The sequence below is a fragment of the Canis lupus genome, chromosome 11, assembly GCF_003254725.2.
Source record: "Canis lupus dingo isolate Sandy chromosome 11, ASM325472v2, whole genome shotgun sequence".
Lineage (NCBI taxonomy): Eukaryota > Metazoa > Chordata > Mammalia > Carnivora > Canidae > Canis > Canis lupus.
The window spans coordinates 20805633-20823254 of record NC_064253.1 but is presented as its reverse complement, the minus strand read 5'-3'; the positions used below and the strand labels follow the sequence as shown (position 1 = coordinate 20823254).

Here is a 17622-nt window from a genome sequence, read left to right as displayed (position 1 = left end):
TGTGGTGCTCAGCGGTGCTATTGAAGGTCTGGTTTGGTCCCCACTTGGCCTGGCAGGTGGCCTGTGGCCTACTAAGCTAAGGCATCATCTGGGGCATACCGCGAGCGATGTTTCGTGTCTGTTCCCCCAGATAGCTTCTCCTCAACCAGAGAGAAGGGGCTGGGAATGCAGAAGGGCAGAGAGAGGGCCCTGCCCAGTTACCTGCTTCTCAGAAGGCTCCAAGCAAATGACAGATGTGCTGGGGAGCTCATGTGCGACCTGGGAGCCCAAGACCCAGAGCTAGTACTCCAGGGAGCAGGAGCCGGGTGGGGGCTTCTCTCCTCTAGGCCCGGTGCAGACCTGAGCTGGCAACAGCTCTGTCCCAGAGTCAAGACATGAACTCAGAGCCAGACACACCTGAGTTCAAGGGCTTGTACTGATCTGTCCTTTATACACAAGGAAGGCAAATAGACTCACCTGTAAAATGGAAATAGCACTAGTACCTCCTGCCTTCTAGGCCTGATGACAGCTGATCTGTCTAAAATGCTTGGAGAATGCCTGATACAGGTGAGTTCACAGTCCAGAGCAGGACACATATGGGAGAGATGTTCAGTTGTCTCAAGCCACATTTAGCTATAGTTGGTGGACACAAATGGCCTGAGCTGGTGGCCTCTCAGGGAGCATGCAACTCATTATACGGATGGAAAAAATCAAGACCCAGAGAAACTGGCCAAACCAGGTAAAATGCTTCTTTCTGGAGCTTCCCCACTTCCTGGTGCACAGGCCAGACCCCATATACAGGCCAGGCCACCATCTTGGGAGGGCTTCTCCGTCCACAACTCTGCCTTGACCTGCTCGGCTAAAGGGAGCCCTTCTAGACAACTACTTCTCTCCAATTATTAGTGTAACTTCCTCATAGACCTGGCCTCCCAGAGAGGAGGCCCAAACACTGACATGATTTATAACTTCACACAAACCTCCTGCATTGCCCTCATAGGAAGGAGCGAGAAGTTCAGACATAAATGATGAACCCATTAAAATAAAAACACCCTCGAACTCCCCACAGTTCAGACAAGTAACGATTCCTTCCCAAAACACAATAATCCTCTCCCAAATCTGTTTATTACTCTAGCTTGGTATTTTTGTGAAGGCACCTCTTACTTAGGACATATTTATGCTGCCTTTCACCTTGGAAATGATCCATGTTTCCCAAAGAAAACAGACCTCTGTGATACATATTCAAATGTTTTCACTGGAGGGTTTTGCAAATTTAAAAGAAAATGAATGTGTTTACCCAGAATATATTAATTTCAAATGATTTTTAGTGTGTGAGTTAATACAGCTGTAAGGCCAAAGGAAAACAGGTGGATCACCGTTGCCAGCAGGAAGCTGTGTCTCCAGCTCCACCCCTTGGTCTCTCACAGTGGGAATGCAGGACTTTGTCTGACTGGGCCCCATTCCAGTGGGGACCAGGGCTCCTAGCATGTTTCTGACACCCCCTATGTCTATTGAGCTTGCCTGTCCTAGCAGGAAGCTGGATCCAGAGCTCTGGCTCTGGCAGGAGTCACAGCTTCTGCTCAAGGCAAGCAGGTGTTCATCAGAGCCAGGGGCCTATGCCACACCAGCTGCAGGATTGGTAGACTTGTCATCATGCGTAAAGAGGACAGTTGGGTCTCAGGGCAGTGAGTGAGCTCCCACCCCACTACTGATGGGATGATGCTTTAAAAAAAAAAATCCTTTTGCCAATTTGCCAGTTGGCAAGTGGTCAAGTCAGGGGCCTCTCAGTGGAGCTTCTTGGTGCCTTGCAGTTACATTCCACAGCACAGGCCTCCTTTGTGCAGGGCATTGAGCCAGGAAGTCCAGGGGGCCTAGGACTGCATGCAGGGTGCCTCCGGTTGCTGTTGGCCTGGCTATGCCCCCGTAGTCTCCTCCATGCAAGCCTATCAGGACAAATAGGATAGGAGACCTAGTCACTGATTCACAGAAGGGTGGCAGCAGCTTCTTGGCCGCAAAAGCCCATAGACCACGTTCATAGATGCATACATACAGGCTGGTCCCTGTGATCTGGGTTCCCACCACCTGCTAACCTCATCTCTTGGCCCCCATCCCTCCCCAAATACTCCAGCCCATGAACTTGACCCCAGTTGAGAATGCTCTCCCCACCCCTTTGCTGCCACTTCATCTGTCAAGTGTCTGCATAATCCACATTCAACATATAGGTACTGAGTTCTGCAGGCCCCTTGCAGGCCACTCATTGGAAACTGTGAGCAGACCCAAATCTATCCTCGTGGAGCAAGTCTACAGGTAACAAGGACTAAGGAGAAAAATGAAAACACAAAGGGATAAGGAAAGTCAGATAAAAGGTAGAAATGCTAGAGGGGATGGCAAATGAAGGCCTTACTGAAAAGTTGATGTTTTGTCAACTTAATGGGAAAGTCACTAGTCCCTCCAAAGGATCTCGGTCTGAACATCTGGACAGAGGACACTGGCTATATTCTTAAATAAGAGGAGGGTGGAGGAGCAGGTTTCAGGAAGGAAGCTCAGAAGCTCATGCAGACATGGTAAATGCTGGGTGTTATGCAGCCAGTTGGGTTTCTAAGTTTGAAGATGAAGAGACAGGTTGGACCAAGGAGCAGTGGTCAGCTGTGCCCAATGCTGAGGACAGCTCAGGGGGAGATGAGGACAGAGAGTTGGCCATTGGGTCAAGTTTGGCATGTGGGGGTGGCTGGAGAAGAGCCGTTTCCACAGTTTGGTGGGGAAATGTCTGCCTGGAACTGGCTCAGGAGGCAATGGAGAGAGAAATTAGAGCCCCCAGATATGGGCAACTCTTTAGGAGGCTTCCAAGGACAAAAATCGGGCAGCACTGGGGAGAGAAGTTGGGGGAAGGAGAGGTCTGGGGGCTTTTTCCAAGATAGAAATTAAAAGCTTTTTATGGACTGATGAGAATGCTCATTAGGAAGGGGGAAAGGCACCGGAGTAGGAGGGATGTGCCAGGGCAATGTCCTGGAACAGGCGGGAAAGGATGGGATCTGGAATGCAGCTGGGCATGGCAGGCGATGCAGAACCAGAAGAGGGAAGGTGAGAACAGAGGAGGACACATGCCCCACCTCCCAGCCCACTCCAGGAGGAGGTGAGGCTCAGAGCCACGTCCCCTTAAGAGGCTGCAGTAGAAGCAATGTCGCCAGGTTTCCATTTTGAGAAGGTGAAGGAACATTCATACAAGGGTTTGAGGATATAGCACATTTTGCTCATGACTGAACATGAGTTCCAGAAGATACACCGAAGGTTTGTGGGATGAGGGATGGCCGAGAGCCCCAGGCGTCTTGTGAAGATGAACATGACCCTGAATGGAGGGCACAAAGAAAAGTGTCCTGATGATCCCTATTTGTGGAGTTAGGGCAAGACTGGAAAGAGAGGGCTTGGACAGATGGAGCATGCAGAGGCCTGAGGCCCTCACTGTAGTCCTGCTGGAGGGATGGAGATCCAAGGAGGAATGGTCTCGGCCCCCAGCATGGCTCATGGAGACCTCATGGCCAACAAAGCGTACCCCTCCCTGTGAGCACCTGTGAGCAGTGTTTCAACTCCTGCCAGTGGAGGTGTCTTTACCCAGTAGATAGTCCTATATTTTTAAGTGAGTGACTTATTGCATACCCTTGACTTTCAGTTTCATTTTGTTCTAGAATAGGGCCATGCATTTCAGCTCAGAGTTAGCCCTGAATTGGTCTTCCAGAGCTTCCAAGTGAGACTTGACTCCGGGTTTCTCTCAGAACCTGATCGGTAAAAGTAGATCCTCCAGCCCCATCCCAGACCTCCGGGATCAGAGACCACAGTGTGGGGCCAGTGTTTGTTTTAACAACCATACCCCCTCCCAGGGGATGCAGATATACACTATGGTTTGAAAACTTCCTGGGTAGGTCCACAGATTCTATCAAAGGTCGGGGCTGAGACAAAGGACAGTCTTCAAGGAGGTGCTGACCACTGGCCCTCTCACTGAAGAGGCCAGTTCACTGTCCCCAGTCCTACAGACAAAGCTACTATCAGTAAAGGGACAAGCAGCGCAGGTGTAAGGAAGCTCGGGATTTCCTTTGTGAGTTGGAGAGTGGATCCTGCTCTATTCTGGCAAATCTTCCCACACCCCTGTCCGCAAGCCCCCAGAGCTCCCTTCTGGTAATGCCCATCACACTTGGAATCCACTGATGACTCTCCTTCCCCCAGACACCAAGCTCCATGTGGATAAGAGCTACTACGCTCTTACTCCCTGCTCTGTCCGGAACACCTGCCCCTTGGGTGGTATTTAATAAATGTTGGCTGCATGGAATGAATCGACAGAGCTTTGTAAAACCAATCCAGACCATTAGTATGTCGCCTGACTCAGAGGTAGGGGTTCCTTCAGCCCTCCCCTGTTGCTCACCTCACCTCCCCCTGCTTTGCAGCATTTGCTGCTGTCATACTTGTAAAATCTGGTAGGGGAAAATGCCCATCATCACTCTCATTTTTCAAAAATTTCTCAGCTGTTCTTGCACATTTTTTCCATGTAAGTTTTAGAAATGTCTTGTCAAGACCCCACCAATTGATTTTAATTGCAATTAGATTAAATGCATGACTTAGTTTGGGGTAGCTTGTTTCTTAACCATAGTAAAGCTTCAGCTCCCAGAACATGTCTCTCCAATTATTCAAGTCTTTTTTATGTCTTCAGTGAGGTTTTACAGTTTTTTCATTTAGGCCCAATGTGTTTTCTGTCTGATTGCTGTCAGTAAGTAAGTAAGCTATTAGTCTTATATGCTATGGTACTGGCTCCCTTTCTGCAGTCACTTACTAAACCTTACTACTTTGGGGTTCATTATCTGGAGCATATACAGGTAAAATATAATTTTTTCTATCCTTTTAATACTTCTCATTTCTTGCCTTCAATTGACAATCACACTGCTTCAAGTTGAGAGTCTGATATTGCCTTCTTTCCTTTTTGCTTTTTTTTTCCAACTTAATGTTTCATCATTCTGAAAAGAATGGTGCTATTTCTTCTTTTTATAGAGATATTCTTCATTGTAGGAAACAAATATCATTCTGTTCCTATTTTATTGAGATTTTTTCCTCTAAGGAATTGATTTTGAATTTTTCTCAAAAGCCCTTTCACTGTCTAGCAGGAGAACCAAATGATTTTTTCCTTTTTGACTGCTTTGATCTGGAAGGTGATTAATTACAGATTTCCTGATAGTTAGCCATTGAAACATATTATATTTGGTCATGCTAGCCTTGATTTGCCAATATGTCACCTGGGATTTTGGTCTATCAAGTCCTACATGAGTTAGGTCCGTAGTCATCTTTTTTGTGCTCCCTTTGGCATGTTTTGGTTCCTAGGTTATAGTGGCTTCACGATACAATCTGCAACATCTTCTCTGTCATATTCTCTAGGAAGTATCCATTCCTTAAATGTACAAAAGAAACTTCCTATGAAACGACTCAGGGTATCTTGGGGTTAGTAGCACTTTTTTAAAAACACCTTTTTTTGAGGTGTAATTGATTTACCAAAAAAAGACACATACTTAATGTATACAGTTTGTATACTAGACATGTATACATGGGACATGCCCATGATACATCACCACAATCCAAGTAATACTTGTCTCTATCACCTCCAAAAGTTTCCTTGTGTCCCTTCATTTTTGTTTTTCTTATCTTTTTGTTTGTGGTAAAAACCGGTCACATGAGATCTACCCTCTTAATCGATTCTTAAATGTACAATACAATGTTGTCGACTATAGACCTTATGCTATGCAGAAGATCTCTAGGACTCATTCATCTTGTGTAACTGAAAAGTAGCACTTGAAAATGTTTTAAATATTCTCTTCTTGATTAGTTCTCAATACTTTTAAGTTTCCATTTTTTTTTTACTAGAAGTATAATCAACATACGGTATTCTATTAGTTTCAGTGTGCATCATAGTAATTCAGTATTCATTATGAAATGATGCCCATGATAAATCTAGTCACCATCTGTCACCAGACACAATTGTTACACAGTATTGTTGATTCTATTCCCTACACTATGTATTACGTACCCTTGACTTATTTTATAACTGGAAGTGTGTACCTCTTCATCCCCTCACCTGTTTTGCTCCCTCCACAAGCCCTCCACCCTCTGTTCACCAGCAGTGTTTTTCCTGTATCTGTGAATCTGTTTCTGCTTTGTTTTGTTTGCTCATTTGTTTTGCTTTTTAGATTCCAGGTATGAATGAAATCATATGGCATGTGTCTTTCTGTGTTTGATTCCACACTGTCTGATTTTACTTAGCATAATACTCCCCAGGTCCTTCGATGATGTCACAAATGATATTTCATTCTTTTTATGGCTGAGTGATATTCTACTGTATAGATACATATCTCCTTTATCCAGTCCTCTATGGATGGACACTTTAGATTGCTTCCATATCTTGGCTATTGTAAATAATGCTGTAGTGAACATCAGTAGGCATATATTTCTTTGGGTTGGTGTTTTTGTTTTCTTCAGATAAATACCCAGAAGTGAAATGGCTGGATCATAGGGTAACTGTCAACTTTTTGATGAACCTCTACAGTGTTCTTCACGGTGGCTGCATCAATTTATATTCATACCAGCAGTGCTCAGGGTTCTCTTTCTTCCACTTTCTCACCAACACTTGTTACTGTCTTTTTGATACTAGCCAACTGGACAGGTGTGAAGTGAGAGCTCATTGTGGTTTTGATTTGCATTTCCCTGGTGATGAGCGATGGTGACCATCTTTTCATATCCCTGTTGGATCTGTATGTCATCTTTGTAAAAATGTCTATTCAAGTCCCCTGTCTATTTTTTAATTGGGTTAATTGTGGATTTTTAATATTAAGTTGGGTAGGTGCTTTAAACATATTTTGGATACTAACTCCTTAGCAGATGTAGGATTTGCAAATATCTTCTTCCATTCAGTAGGTTGCCATTTCATTTGTTGATCATTTCCTTTGCCATGCAAAAGCTTTCTAGCTTGATGTAGTCTCATTTGTTTATTTTAGTTTTTGTAGCCCTTGCCTGAAGAGACATGTCCAAAAAAAGATTGCCAAGACTGATGTCAGAGAGCTTACCAGCTATTTTCCTCTAGGAGTTTTTTGGTTTTAGGTCTTACATTCAAGTCTTTAATCCATTTTTAATTTATTTTTGTATATGGTATAAGAGAGTGGTGCGGTTTGGGTTTTTTGCATGTAGCTGTCCAGTCTTCCCAACACTGTTTATTGAAGAGGCTGTGTTTTACCCATTGTATGTTCTTGTCTTCTTTGTCATGGATATATGGATCAATATATACGTGGAGTTTTTTTTGTGGGCTGTTACATTGATCTGTATGGGTTTGTTTTTTGGGTTGGGGTGTGTATGTGTGTGTGTGTGTGTGTGTGTGCGCGCACACATGCACACATGCATTCATGCCAGTACCAGATTACTTTGATTACTATAGTTTTATAGTATAGTTTGAAATCAGGGAGAGTGAAACTTTCAGTTTTCTTCTTTCTCAAGATTGCTTGGTCTATTTGGGTTTTCTGTGGTCCATACAAATTTTAGAATTCTTTGTTCTAATTCTGGATGGAGATTGCATTGAATCTGTGGATTGCTTTGAGTACAATGGACATTTTAGCAATAGTAATTCTTCCAGTCCATGAGCACAGAATATTTTTTGCATGTTCGTGTCAACTTCACTTTCTTTCATCAAAGCCTTAGAGTTCTCAAAGTACAAGTCCTTTACCTCCTTGGTTAAGGTTATTCCTAGGTATTTTATTCTTTTTGATGCAATCACAAATGGATTAATTTCTTAATTTCTCTTTCTGATTGCCTGTTAGTAGTGTACGGAAATGAAACCAATTTCTGTTTACTGATTTTGTACCCTTTGAGTTTACTACAGGCATTTATCAGTTCTTGTAGTTTTTTGGTGGAGTCTTTAGGATTTTCTACATATAGTGTCATGTCATCTGCAAATAGTAACCGTTTACTTCTTCCTTTCCAATTTTGCTGCATTTTCTTTCTTTTTTCTTGCCTAATTGCTATGCTAGAACTTCCAGTACTATGTTGCATAAAAGTTGCAAGAGTTGGCATCCTTGTCTTATTCCTGATCTTAGAGAAAAAGGTCTCAGCTTTTCATCATTGAGTATGATGTTCATCATGGGTTTGTCATCTGTGGCCTTTATTATGTTGGTGTACATTCCTTCTATATCGACTTTGTTGAGAGTTTTTTCATTAATGTTCCCTTTTAAGTGATCTATTTCATTTGGATTTTCAGATTTATTACCTATCATTAAATATAATACTTTCATATTTTTTAATTCCCTATGTTCTTTCTCTATTTTTTTCATTGATCAAACTTGTCAAAGATTTGGCTATCTTATTAATATATATAACAAACCAAGTCTTTTATTTATTTATCAGTTCTAGTCTTTTTTTACTGATTCAGTCATTTCTGCCTCTCTATTGATCCTTCCCTCACATTCTTTGGATCTACTTTATGTGTGCTAGGCAGGCTTGTATAAATAAATGGTGATATAGCAAGAGCAGAAGTTTATTAACTCCTAGGTCATGGCCACCCACACTGTAGAACTCTGGGCGCTCTACCACCTTCTCCAATTCCCCACTGGTCCAATGCTCCTAGGTCCCCCAGTTCTAGCTCTGTGCTCTTGAATTACACCTTCCTGATCAAAACTCTACTATCTATTCAACTTGAACCCCATTCCTCCCTCTTCCAAATTCACAGTGTAGGGAAGTTGTCTAGATAAGTTATTATTTCTTTTCTTTTTGAACAAAAGGGAGTCTGAGAAAGGCAATCCACTTCCATGTTCTAAGCAGCCCTCTAGATGTCTTAGCTAGAGCCCCATTTACCTCCTCCATCCCAGTGACCTGATCTACAACAAGACTCTTCTGTCGTACCCTGGAACTTTTCCCCAAAACTGCCAACAAAGAAAACCTAGGAAATGATTTAGGTTGTGTTGTTGTTGGGTCTCTGTGTGCTTTGTCCTAGGATGCCTCTAAGTTCAATATTACAGAAATAGCTCTGAGCTATTCTGAAGGTGGGTTCATGCCCTTTGCTGATTGTCCATTTGGCTTTCTCCTGAGCCCCCCAGCTTTACCCCATAGGTGAACCAGAGGAAAGATTTGAAACTCAGACTGAGTTAATTGGATTAGAAGCCTCCTAAGGAGTTTTGAGAGGAGTTGCACAGTCCATTTCTCACAACAAGGGAATGAAGTTTTTTCTTTGTCCTCAGCCTTCCCAAGCTAGATCACTAGAAATCTTGCTCATGTTCCAGGATTAACAGTGTTACCTCCTTCTACATAAGCATCAACATGTTCTACCTCTGGTCCCATGAAAAATCCCTGTCCTAAAGTACTGGGACACTTTCTTTTATCAGACAATAGGAGCTTCCAGATACCTTTGGGAAAATGTAGCGACATATTTAAGGAAGAATCCATCTTCCACCTTTCCAGAATAGGTGTGTTGAGTTTAACATCCAGGGGTCTTTACATAAGCTAATTGGAAGCCATTTTGGAAGTATGTAAAGTAAAATATATAGATAGGTAAGAGCCCTCAATCCCATTGAAAATGATAATTATTTTACTTCCTGGGCCCAGAGCTAGGGATGAGAGGGAAGATACTCCAGACAATCTTCACTTCCTCCAGACATCTCCCACATTCCTCCCCATCTCACCATCTGTAGTGGATGCCAATACCTTACCCACCTGTGTTCTTCCCATGAATGGACCAGGTTACATCCTCAGTGCTGACCTTGACTGGCAGGGCTCATAGCTGAGCCAAGGAGGGCACACTTGCCTTTCACCCATGGTGCTGGGGGTGAGAAGTAGAGAAATAACTATGATCCACTGGAAAATCAATGGACTTCCCCAGAGTGGTGATGTAATTAGTAGCACTGCCAGAAAGTGATCATAAGTGCTTTGTGAAGCACTTCCTGCAAAAAATTAAGCCCCTGTCCAATGGCTTTCCGATAACAGAAATAATATATCTGAATTTTATTCATTCAGAAATAAATGTGCAGCGGCTATTGCCCTTTATGTGTAGCAGCTAAACAGCATTCAATATCTAGATGTCTTTCTGATCATATTTAGAATAATGGCGAAAGTCATGAATTACAGGGCACACAGCCTGACACATTTATTGCTTACAGTCCATTTTATAGCCCTCTCTTTTAGGGCTTGAGTTGCTGAACAGGATGATTGTAAGCTATTTACAGAGAGAACAGCAGAGTTGCCTCCGGGTCCACCCTCTGGAGCAGGTCTCAGGGCCAGACACAGGCCTGAGGCCAGGTGTGGGCCCTCTCTGACCAGCACCAACTTCATCCGCAGTGCCACCAGTCATCCGCGTGTATCCAGAGACCCAGGCACAGGAGCCCGGGGTGGCAGCCAGTCTGAGATGCCATGCAGAGGGCATTCCTATGCCCAGAATCACTTGGCTGAAAAATGGAATGGATGTCTCCACCCAGATGTCGAAACAGCTCTCCCTATTAGGTAAGAACGGCCCTCAGTGCCTTTCTGCTATCCTCATCAAGTTCAAGCTGACACTTCCCCCAGCAGCGGAAGTGTTTCTAAGTCAGATGTGTTGGGAGTGAACAAATGTTTCCCCAAATTCTCCTGCTATCTGGACTCACACAGGTCTTGTGGGCTTTCTGAATGCAGTGATGATAAGCTGTCAATCAGGTCCCAGGTCAACAGTTTAGTTCAGCTGTTCCAGCCCAACAAGAGCATTGGCTGCCCCCAGCCCTGCTGAAGGGTTGTGTTTTTAACCTCTCCACTCTGAATAGAAGGGAGATGGGAGGGAGGAGGAAGGTCCCAACTGAGAGCAGACCATCTGGAGCACTGTCCTTCCCACAGCCAATGGAAGCGAGCTCCACATCAGCAGTGTCCGGTATGAAGACACAGGGGCATATACCTGCATTGCCAAAAACGAAGTGGGCGTGGACGAGGATATCTCCTCACTTTTCATCGAAGACTCGGCTAGAAAAACCCGTGAGTCCACTCTTGCCTTTGAGCTTCTTGCACCGGTTGGGGGGTGTTGGGTGCAAGAGGACCAACTGACTGGGGCTGCAGCCACCATCTATGAGCCCCTGAAGACAGGGGTAAACTCCTATATTCTTCCGTGCTCACAGCTGGGGGCAGAGGGGACCCAGAGGTGAGCAGACCTTCCCTGGCAACCTAGACAACACAGAGACAGGGAAACTCACTGGACAGCAGAGAGCGCCCAAGACCACAAGGAAGCTTGCATACCCTAGCCCCAGGTCTGCCTCCTACTCGCCCTATGACTAGAATCTCTGGCCTTACCCACAGACCACAGTCCTCATACTATCACCCAGCAGCCAATGATGCACATTCACTATATGATACACTAGATGCCAGTTCAATAATTGTATCATATGCTGCCGTCCCACTGGGGCCCAGGAAGTGGCCTGGGCACACGTGCACACATAACCTTTGCTCCAGGGATCATAGCCTGCCTAGTGTGCCAAGTGTGCCCTCCCTTGTAGCCACTGCTCTGCAGGTGTGATTCCATGGACGCAGGTGATAGATGTGATCTCTTGCCCTGTTCAAAGACTCCACTCTGAGTCTTCATCATCAAAGGAGACCGTCAAAAGTGTTTCAGATGGTCTTCCTAGGGGAATCCTAGCTGAAAATCAATATGGCTTCTAGAAGTGAACCAAGAGCTCTGGGAGAGATGGTGCTTGCTCCTTGTCAACCACAGAAGTGGAGGATCCCATTCATTTCTATGATCCTGATTTCAAAGATTGATTAGAAATCAAAAGTGTCCTGAGACCTGGAAACATTGGTCCACATTCAGAATCCTATCAGAGTGCTGTTGCTGGGGCAGAGGGTGGTGGGGACTCCACACATGATGGATTAGGTAGTAGTACATCCATGAATGGAATCACTAAGATAAAGATGCTGACATTGCATTGTTCTTTTTTCCTTCTCTCAATCATGTTCCTGCTTTTCTGATTCTCTGATGCTGTAGTTGCAAACATTCTGTGGCGAGAGGAAGGTACCAAGCCTGCTCCTTCTGTGTTGTGCTTGTGATCACCTGTGTTCATGCTTCCATCATGGGCCATATTTCCTTGTGCCGCTATCAGCTTTTCCAGATACCAAATGGTCCCCACAAGTGGGGTGCGCCTACAAGATCAGATGGGAGGGAGCAGGTCAATGTCAAACTCAAGTGGCACAGTGAGAAGCAGATATAAACCCTGCTAGTGCCTTTAATGGGCACTAGTCCATTAGAACTTAAAAGTAGGAAGTTGCCATCTAAAGCTGTTTGAAATGGTCACTGAAGCAGACTACTTGGCAGGGGTTCCTGGTCGGACTGGGCCTTCAACATTTGTCTAGGAGCTGATACTAGTATTGGGGTTTAGTGATTACTTTGAGGAAATGGCAAAGGAAACAGCCGCCATGGTTTCTGTAAATGTATATTTACAGGTATATTTTTAAATGAATAGACTTTTAAAATTTGTATGTATCAAACCATCATATTAGGTTGGGCCTTTTAAAAAGCTGCCATTTTTATACATCAAAAATGGTCTAGTACTGACAATTTCATGCGGTTCAAAAAATAGCAGGCCCAGATGGGAACTGGGTTACAGAGTCCAAGTCACTATGTGGGGTGCATGTGCATTTGCCCAGAGTAGGGTTCAGATTCCCTTGAGGTAACCTGTTCCGCAGTTTCATGGATGCAGGGGGGGTCAGGGAGAAGTATGAGAAGTAGCAGAATGCACCATGTGATTTCAGGGTGAAGCACAAAATCTCCCTCTTTAAAAGCCAGCTTACTTCCTATCTTATTTTTCCCTCATGAATGTTCCCCCTGGCGTTGCCTAGAGTCTCGCATATGAATGCATACACAGACACAGAACAATTTCCTGAACATCAGGCACTGCTGCTTCCAGTAAGTCTGAGAGCAAAACAGAAGCAGAGCCTGAAAAATGAGGAACTGATGCCAGTAGGCTTTAGGATTCCTTGGAAAGACAAGTTGTAGCAACTGCCACTCATCATGGACAATTTTCCCCTGATCCAGCTCCTAGGCCCCTGAGGTACACAGCTTTCCCTCTGTATCTTTAAGAAGTGATAATTTCCTAAAGGGAGTTCAGGACAAAGAGGCTCAAGTTTCAAAAGTGGAGACCAGCAAAGAATGCAGGAGGCCCTGGGGTGTATGAAATACAGCCATAGAGGCCCCACCTTGAGGCCAACCTGAGAACCGCCCCCCCCCCCCGCCCCCCCAGCACCAGCTGCTTTCAGGCTCGGTGCTGGCGGGTGCTGCGCTCACACGGGACAGCATAGTGGCAAACAAATCCATGCTGCCCAGATAGCCGGCCACTTGAACCCTTCACAGCTAGAACCCAAAGCTGGGGGCAGGAAAACAATAGGAGCCGAAGCAAACAGGCTGGCAGGCCGCAGGGAATTGTCTGGTCTCTACAAGAGAAATGAGGTGAGGGGGCTCACCACAGCAAGGAAAGCTCCTTCGTGCCCCCTTCGGAGAAGCCATGCTCAGACAGAGCCTTCCGGGGGGCTGGATCCTGAGGCTGGCTCTCCTGTGAAGCCACTCGTTTGTTGAGGCCCACATCCGTGGCTGGCTATGGGGAAGGCACTGTGCTTAGCCTGACCAGTGGCCACAGTGGCAAGCCCACATCGAGTCCCTGAGCTCTCAAGCTTGCCTTGCTAGCTTTCGGCTATCCACGTCCCAGGAGGCCGTCCCTGGCGTCTCCAGTTTGGCAGGGACTTCAGCCCATAGGTCTGAGCAAGAGACGTTTGCCAGGTAAGCATCGACAGGCAGGCCCCGCTGGGACAGGATAAACGGGGACAGAGCACGTAGTGCCAGGAGCTAGGATGCCCCAGGAGCCGAGGCAGGAACTGCCTGGGCGGCCGCTTCAGCTAGCACTCAGCCGCCTAGGACTCCCCACTGGAGCCTGGGCAGGGCGCTCCCAGGCCCTACTAGCTTCTGCGAGGCTGGGGTCAAGTTGTTCCCGGTGGCCAAGCCCCTCCTGCCCAGAGCCCCTCCTGCCCAGAGCCCCTCCTGCCCAGATCCCTGTGTCAGGGAATCAGAGACCTTGGGCCACACTGGGAACCACAGGCACTGGTACTTCCTGGGGGCCCAGGGCCCAGAAAACTGCCTGCAGAGCCACTGGAAGCAGCTGGAATGCTGGCTCCTATTTCCTCTTGTATTGGTTTCTAACACTAAAAACTTAGCCAGATAGTCAAGTCCATGCACCAGGCTTCTCAGCATGCTAAGAAGGAGCGTGTTCTTCATATATTTAATTTTCTTAGCATTTATGGAAATCTGTTGCATGTTCTAACTTCCCAAGAAATAAAGGGAGGGAGAGAGAAAGGGAGAACTCACACCTTGCCTATTTTTTTTTTTTTTGCCATGTTTACCTCTCAGAGAGAGGTGTACGGTGATGCCACAGAGCCCAGGGGCCTGACCCCTGCTCTGGCACAAATGCAGGTGGCCTCAACCAAGCCCCTTCCCTTCCTTGGACCTCGGGGGTTTTTATGTCTTTATAATAAGGAGGCAGAACTGGCTCATCCCAAGGCCACTTCCCTGCTAGTCTGAGATTTCTCCCCCGAGGCCCACACCTGGGCAGGGGTGGGAGCAGGCAGGGGGCATGACCAGGCCACCGCCCTGTTGTCTGACGTGGGGCTGCCACAGAGGAACTGCTGAGGCGGAGGTGGCAGGTGGCAGCCAGCTGTCCTTAAGGAGGGCTTTGCTGGCACCGACAGGCCAGGACTTAACTGGCACAAAGCAGTACCAGCCACAGCATTCTTAGGCCATGTTCCAGGGAATGGTGCTATAGACAAACATGTTTTAAAAAATAAATAAGAGCCTTTGCTTTTATGGCATGATCTGGGCCATCTGACTGGACTAGTTGACAACAGTCAACCAAGGGAGACTCTGACTTCAGAATAGGAAAGATCAAATGTATGTGAGAGCCAAGACTGTCATATATTTGAAAACTTGTGTTGGTGGCCAGTCCTAGATGCCCTAGGGCAGAGTTGCGTGTCTGGAAGGATAGCCTGGGATTGCAGAGCCCTCCGGCACTTTGTCCTCATGCTGCCCACACACCACCTGCTCGTCTCACATCACCCTGACTTGCACTTATACATTGGGCCTGGACCGCATGCACCCAAACCGCAGGTTTCTTGTGTGCCCAGCAGGTCCTGTGACCCTGCAGCGCAGCTGGATAGGAGGGTGGGGTCTAGCTGCTGAGAGGGCGATGCATAACCATGGCCATGTTTGCTCCTCCCAGGCCTCAGTGTGGGAAACATGTTCTATGTCTTCTCCGATGATGGCATCATCATCCTGCACCCCGTGGACTGTGAGATCCAGAGGCACCTCAAACCCACTGAGAAGATCTTCATGAGCTATGTAAGTGTCTGTGCTGGGACACAGACAACATCCTCAAAGTCAGTCTCACATCATGTGTGCCCCTCGATTTCTGATTCTGTTTGCTATGTGTGGTGTTGTTCCACATGTGTTCCAAGGCTCCAGAGAAAGTACCCATGAAGCTAAGAGTTGAAGGTGTCCTTCCTTGTTTGAGACTTCCGTGCACAGAGCCCTAGGTGAGACCCAGGGCTTACAGATGGGTTTCTCTGCTCTGCAAGTTCACTGAGAAAGGATGGAGACAGCAGTGTGAATAGACAGCCAAACAGGTGCCACTAGAAGCAGGTGCCACTAGAAGCAGAAAATGTCACGTCACATCCGGGGACTTGCACATACTCTGTGTGCCTGAGATTAGGGTGACCATAGACTGGGGTCAAAGCCAAGGAGTATTAATGTTCTATCTTAAGAGTTCTAGGGACATCTGGAGGCCTTCAAGTGAAGCATGGCCATGGTGGGGCTGCTTCAGAACACGTGCAGGGCCCCAGCAAAGAAGCAGGTACACAGGATGTGATCATCCACGTGAGAAAGGGTAGTGACCTAGCCAAGCCAGGGGGAGTGACAAAGGGGATAGTTGAGTGTATCTTAGTGTTATTCACAGGTGACATCAACGGGCACCACAAGCGTAATCCAGGGTCTTGCTAGGAGGGGCACAGTGCGCTTCACTCAGGAAGAGGAAGAGAGGCAGGTTAGGGGGATACAGCTCATTCTCTGTCTGGGGCTGGGGATCCCAAAAGCAGAGCAGATTGTCTCCTCCTCAAGGAGTTGAGGGTGCCCTATGATGCCCTGAGTTTGAGATGCCCATGGGACACAAGCATAGAAACATCCAGAAGATGGGGAGCGGGAAGGAAAAGGCAGTGGTGAGCTGGAGAGTCCTCGGCTCTCTGGCAGGCAAAAGAAGTAGCTTTAAGGAAGCCTGGAGAACATGTGTCACAGAACCTAAGGATCACAGAGTTTACAAAAGGAAGAGGTTCTCAACCAGTCGATAGAGGAGGTTCTCAGTGACCCCTAAGGAACCAGGGGAGAGAGCATGAAGCATGAGAATGCCCTGAGTGTCACAGGTGCTACAAAGTATGAAGCCCACTGCACAGTGGCAATGCACCATGAACAGAGGCTGAAGAGGTGATGGCTGGCAGCAGTTCCAGGAACACCCCTGTAGCCCCCAAGACCCAACTGTCCAGAGGTGTCCTCCAGACTGTGCTTCCTCCCACACCCACACCCCAGGGCTCTGTCCCTCACATTGGTTTCTCACTTGGCCTTGTGTTGATGGTCACTTGCATAAGGTAAAAACCTTAGCTACTTGATGGTAGAACAATGGCATTAACCCAGAAGAGTCCCCTACAAGCCCCCACGTGCCCTCTGCTTGGGGACATACAGTGCATGAACAGGTGAGCATGGAGCTGGAGCTCATGGTGGAAGTGGGTAGGGCCCCAGTGAGTTCCCGCAGCCACCTTGTTGCATTGCTGTGCTGGCTTTTGGCGTGTCTCAGGCTGTTGCATTCCTCACATTTGTAGCTCTGGAACAGCTGTTTTCTGGGCTGTTTGATATGAATTATTTTTTTAGATGTGTTACCCCTGATGAATTTTTCTTCCACTCAGTAGCCATGAAACCATCAAGAAAGAGTGGTTCTAGTTAATTTCTAGCAGTTAGGTTTAAATAATTGTACCCTGTCACATGGGCACTAAATTCTCATAGATTTGCAATAACCTAATCTGTAGCTCGAGGGTAATCTCTAAAATCCTAACCACAACTCACATCTCCTAAGAAGCTAGAATAAGACACAGTAAAGACAGGCCCTGCAGACCTTTCAGGCAGCACAGGACCACGGTTAGCTATAGAACAACCCCAAACAACAGTGTTCTTCTCTAGAAAATGCCCAAACACCTCCCAAGAGGGTTATCATGAAGCAAGCCTCTTGTTAAAGCGCTGAGCAAGAAGGAAGTTGGTACATCTTCTCTCGGGCATCTCTGCTGGGTGAGGCATCCACTCTGTGCAGTGGGAAGCCTCACGTGTAGTAGATAAGGGCACAGGCTTCTGAGCAGGGCACCCCTGGGTTCATAGCCCACCTCTGTCGCTCAGTAGGCTGAGTGGCTTTAGACAAGTGACCTAATCCCTCCAAGCCTCTGTTTTCTCACGTATGAATTGAGGTAGTTGGTGAGGATTGAATGTGATACTGGGTAGTGGCCAGGGTAGAAGGTAAAAGCTCTGCCCCAAAGTGATTACAGTCATTTAGGAAA

General features: G+C 46.5%; 1 protein-coding gene across 6 annotated transcripts in view; it reads left to right on the top strand.

Annotated features, from left to right (window-relative positions):
- Positions 1-17622, top strand: part of FSTL4 (follistatin like 4) — a 398360-nt gene that overhangs the window by 357080 nt on the left and 23658 nt on the right. For 4 of the 6 annotated variants that reach the window (XM_025432162.3, XM_025432161.3, XM_035697061.2 and 1 more), the window contains 4 exons: positions 10321-10482; positions 10846-10980; positions 11981-12007; positions 15255-15373. In XM_025432162.3, coding sequence (XP_025287947.1) covers positions 10321-10482; positions 10846-10980; positions 11981-12007; positions 15255-15373 — 443 coding nt within the window. The remainder of the gene's footprint in view (positions 1-10320; positions 10483-10845; positions 10981-11980; positions 12008-15254; positions 15374-17622) is intronic. The other 2 variants (XM_025432160.3, XM_049091764.1) reach the window with 2 other exon arrangements.